Source organism: Pundamilia nyererei, unplaced genomic scaffold (assembly GCF_000239375.1).
Source record: "Pundamilia nyererei isolate P.nyererei 1_Seehausen unplaced genomic scaffold, PunNye1.0 scaffold00063, whole genome shotgun sequence".
NCBI lineage: Eukaryota > Metazoa > Chordata > Actinopteri > Cichliformes > Cichlidae > Pundamilia > Pundamilia nyererei.
The window spans coordinates 2293940-2298839 of NW_005187464.1; the positions used below are offsets into that span (position 1 = coordinate 2293940).

A 4900-nucleotide genomic window follows, 5' to 3' on the forward strand; every position below is an offset into this window, starting at 1 on the left:
GCATCTTCAGCAAAGTATGTCCAGACAGACGACCAACTGTGAACAATACCCCAATTTGATTTTCAGAATCAGAATCAGAATACTTTATTAGTCCCTAAGGAAATTTCCCAACATTGTCTGGAGTTCACATGCAGCTGCAATGAGCTTCAAAACAATTAGTAACTTTTTTTGCCATTTAATATATGAAATCATTTATTAATTTGAGAAAACAATTAGCCCGCGAACTCATGGATTAAAATAATTAGTTGCGCTCTTACTTTGTAAAGTCCATAAAAGAAAAAAGTAGAAACAACATCGGCACGTGCAGGATTTTTTTGTTGCCTATCACTTAAGAATACACACTAAACTTATGCAGTGATTGATCGTCATTTCATCATGACATTCTGCACAGTGGTTGGCCTTCATCAAATCAATCTTCACCATCTGTGAAGTCGGGACCTCAGCGGGAAAGACAAGGCTGTAAAGCTGACATGAACGACAGATTGCTGGCAGCGCCCAACATCTGTCCATTCTCAGCTGGAGTTACCACCGCAGAGGGAAACACTGGCTGACTGAAAGTGTACAGGTTGTCTTTACACGGTTATTTCTGTGCAACTGATCCATCCCCAAATGGAATTGTTTAAAAGTCAAATATGTCTGCAGCATACCATTGACAGGCGTGAGCTGTTACAGCAATAATACTAGATAAACTAAGAAGAAGAGAAGAAGAGGAGGAGATATGGTTGTTGTCTGACAATGTGAATAGGAAATTAAACAGTGCTGAAGCCAGACAGCAGACCTAGATTCTTGAAAGGTGAAATGCAGCAACACACGTCAGGTACAGCGATTACCCAAACACAGAGAGGTGTTCAGAAGGTTCAGGGGCTTAAGTGACTGAGGCTGAGAAATTGCTAAATGCTAGTCAAAACAGCTGAGGAACGATGACTCATCTCATAACTATTTTTTGCATTTTTAAATCAGAAAGAGAAAGTCTGTGACACTGTCAGGAAATCATGTGTCATAGAGGGAGGAGAGTTTTTAAGTGCCAGTAAAGAAGATGCAATAAGGGAAAATTAGCTGTTTATCACAAGTTTTTCAGCCGATTTAAAAGAAGACACGGATGTCATTATTTGGCTTCAAGTCAGTCAGAAATACATCAATGAATTGATCGTTTTCAGCTGATTGTTAAACAGATTTGACGGCTCTTTTCAGGCAAACCTGGAGTGAAGTTTGGCCAGCGTTTAGTATTTCAGACGGTTTGGTAAATTTAAAAAAAAGTGCCTCTAATCAAGAGGAAAGTAAGATCAGAAAGATGGATGACACTCCCAAAAACCTGGGAGAGGGAGAGATGAACGGCTCTCTTTCCTTCTTTCTGACCTGCTCTGCTCAGCTAGTGGTCTGGGAAGGGGAGGAGAAAGAGAAATGGGGGAGAGGGAGGGAAGGCGAAAACAGGGTGGAACAGAACACCCCACCCCCTGCTCCCCTCTCCCGCACAAACACATAAATGCACACAGCCCTTCAAAGCCGAGTGGTTTTAATAGACGTCCAATTACACTAAGAGATGACATCTGGGGAACTACAGCAGATAAATAAGGTGAAAGAAAAGACAAGATTCAGTCACCTCAGACAAACTCCAAATAACCAGCGAACCACTGATAGACAGATAGGAGAGAGAGGGAGAGGCAACGGAAAGAGGGAGGGGGCCAAAGGAGAGGGAGCCACACACGGGAGGAAAGAAGAGAGGCAACGCACCGCTCCAGCATTCAGACTCTGAGAGGCAAGGACAGAGGACAGACAGGGAGCTCAGCCCACTGACAGACGCACTACAAGAGAGGGGAGAAAGACGAGAGCTCGCGGGGGTCAGATACACACTCAAGTAACTTCAAACCAGCTCAGACAAAACAAGAGAAACAAAGAAAGAAAAGAAGAAAGTCTGGATTCTGTGACGCCTTCTTTTTTTCCTTTTTTTGGTGGCCTGGACACTTCATAAGAAACAGCATTTTTATTTTATTTTTTTCTTGCTTGTTTTATTTATTTTATTATTATTTTTTTTTACTAAGCACTTTGCCATCTTTTTTTCCTAACCTGCTTCTCCTCCAACCAGGACTGAGGGGGGATAAATCGTCTGGGACGCGTGTGTTCGTGTGTGTGTTTGTGTGAATGAACTGATGATGTGTGTTTTTGTCTTTGGATGTGAACTTTAAAATGGGATTTTGAGTGATTTTGAGAAACCAGGAGCAGAGAGTGGCAGTGTCAGGAGGAGAGGTAGGAGGAGGAGGCGAGAGGTCCCCGAGGAGCGCGCCTAGTAGTTCTCATTGTGAGGTGATCTGAGTTATGGTTGTTGACGCATTCCTGTGACGATTGTGAGGAATAAACAGCACCGGGGGACTACAGCGGCGTCAGCCACAGCGCTGCGGGCTTCACCATTACCCCCCGCTACATCAACGTTTATATTCCTGATCAACCTACATCTGCCACAGCAAGTCGCACCATCTTCATCCCAGCTGTTCTACAGGTTTTAACACCTACAGTCCCAGTGAGGCTGGGGTTTCCCAAACAGAGGAGGTTTAGTTGGGGGGAGTTTCTCCCACTCTCATTCCCTTTCCCTGCACCAGCTCAGCATGCCCCAGCCCCTGAGCACATCCACAGCTCTCCCAGCTCCACTACCATGTGTAGATGGACAGTGACACAAGGTGCACCGGCCGCCTGGTTCTCCTCCTGCCCCTGCCGTAGACCTCCTTCACACCTCTCCCTCACCTTGCTGCTCCTGCTTCTCCTGCTCGGACCGTCCTCATCCTCCCCGCTGTCCGCTTCGTCCGAACACGGCCGCAATGCACCAGCAGGGACTTCTCCTCACTTCCTCATCTCATACCCACCACCCTCCTCATCACCCACACCGCTTCACGCATCCTCTGCAAGGTTGCCAAGGGCGACCAATGTGTCATCGTCGTCTGCGACGGTCGTTGGCCGGCACGTGCGAAGCAGCTACAAGCATCTACAAGGGGACGTGCGCTGGCGGAAACTGTTCTCCTCCCAGAAATTCTACCTTCGCATTGGCGAGGAGGGAAAGGTTAACGGCACCGGAAACAAGGACGATCCATACAGTAAGTCATCTGCCTTTAATGTGTCAGCTGATCCTTTCTGGTGCAAACAGCTTTTAACCACACACACAGCAGTTTATGAAAGTCAGAACTCAATTTCATATTCAAGATCCTGATATGAGATCTTTCTTTTTTTGACTTTTTAAAGAGAGCCAAACGCAACCTTAGTATCTGTCAGTGGCACAACTGTGGCAAATGCAGCACTGCTTGTCCTCCACTTCATCTCACATGTTTATCTGTGGCCACTGATGTTTCCTTGTTTCCGTTCTGTGAGCACCCATGCACTTCCAGACAGGTAGCTGGGCAATAGAACAAGTAACAGAGCTGCGTGCCTGCAGCCTTTTCACCATGTGCAGAGGCAGGCATATTGCCTGACTACAAAGAGTTTGGGAAAGAAAAGCATGACAGTAGAAGAGCAGGAGAGGAGAAGAAAAAAAAAGTAAACCGGACAGATAAAAAAAAGAGCGATGATCCACTGGAACCAATTAGAAATTGCCCAGAGAAAGTTCTTCCTGTTTGAGGAAATATCTAAAACACAGCTATTACCAAACCCCAGGGGAGAATGACAAGTACTCTTATTCCTTGCTGCTATTGTGCTCTTGCTATAATAGTGTTGGGCATATGCTAACTATGAGGTTGTACTGACTCAGATATAAAGTAATAACCAAACGCTTCCTGCTCCCCCTTTTTTTGTTTTCCTGGTTGTGCATTTTGCGGGCAGGGAAATATGATTTTAACCTTTATTTATCCTGAGAAGGGTCACTGAGCACACATGCTTATTTGTCAGCATCACTCAGCCTCACATTCACACAGTTTCTCTTTCACACTCACAGTTCCTCTGCTGCTGGGAACTCAGAAACTCCGCCAGTATATTAAAAGCACCTTAAGTTTCTGAAGGAAAATAGTACAAATGCAAGGATGAGTTCAAAATCCACAGGTACAGCAGGAAAAAACCCCTGCCCCCCAAAATAAAAACAAATTATTTTTGGTTTCTAAAAAAAATGCTAAATAGCCAGATGGTATCACACAAATCTCACCAAAGCATCAGATCTGTACTGCAGCAAATCTAAATAGTTTTAACGACTTGCAAGGCTCATCGTAATCAGTTATGACTGATTCAGAACAGAAAATCAGCTGTTATCATTTTGTAGTGTGCGGCTTTATCTTCTAGTTGAACACATCTGGAAGTTCTCCAAGTCTGCCACAGTCTTTTGGCCTGTGAGCAGCACAGAATAACTGCATGGCCTAAGGACATACTGACAGTAGTTGTTGAGTGAGAACAGAACATTGCTCCCACATTTACCTGCCCACAGTCTGCCTGCCAGTTCACTGAATTAGATGGGTGATGTCCAAAACTCAAGCTAATATCTTTATTATTAGAAAACAGGCGTTCGCTGCATTACTGAATAGTTTTCTTCTAAATGTATGATGTCAAGTGTCTGTGTACTTGTTCTAAACTGGTCTTTATCACTCGCACACCTTCATACACATGTCATAGGGTTGCATGCATCTGTACTCGACGCTCTGGTGCTGTACAAGGCTCGCCTGCTGAGTACATGTGCACACACACACAGATGCAGACACACGCTTGAGCACAGAGAGGCCAGTCTTGCACATGGCCTCCATATGGCAAAGCCCACTTTTATTAGGGCCAGTGTGAATATGTGTGCGTGTGTGTGCCACTCAGACACCAAGGCTCTGCCAGACATGGCTGAAGGAATTTCAATTAGCGTCTCTTCCTCCCTCCCCTCGCCTGCAGTCCTCTTTGACACACACACACACACACACACACACACACACACACACACACACACACACAC

General features: G+C 45.2%; 1 protein-coding gene across 1 annotated transcript in view; it reads left to right on the forward strand.

Annotated features, from left to right (window-relative positions):
* Positions 1-2353: 2353 nt before the first annotated feature.
* fgf10a (fibroblast growth factor 10a) overlaps positions 2354-4900 on the forward strand; it is a gene marked incomplete at its 5' end in the record, with an annotated part of 16833 nt that continues 14286 nt past the window's right edge. The window contains one exon of the mRNA XM_005735363.1: positions 2354-3083. Within this exon, the coding sequence (XP_005735420.1) occupies positions 2354-3083 (730 nt within the window). The remainder of the gene's footprint in view (positions 3084-4900) is intronic.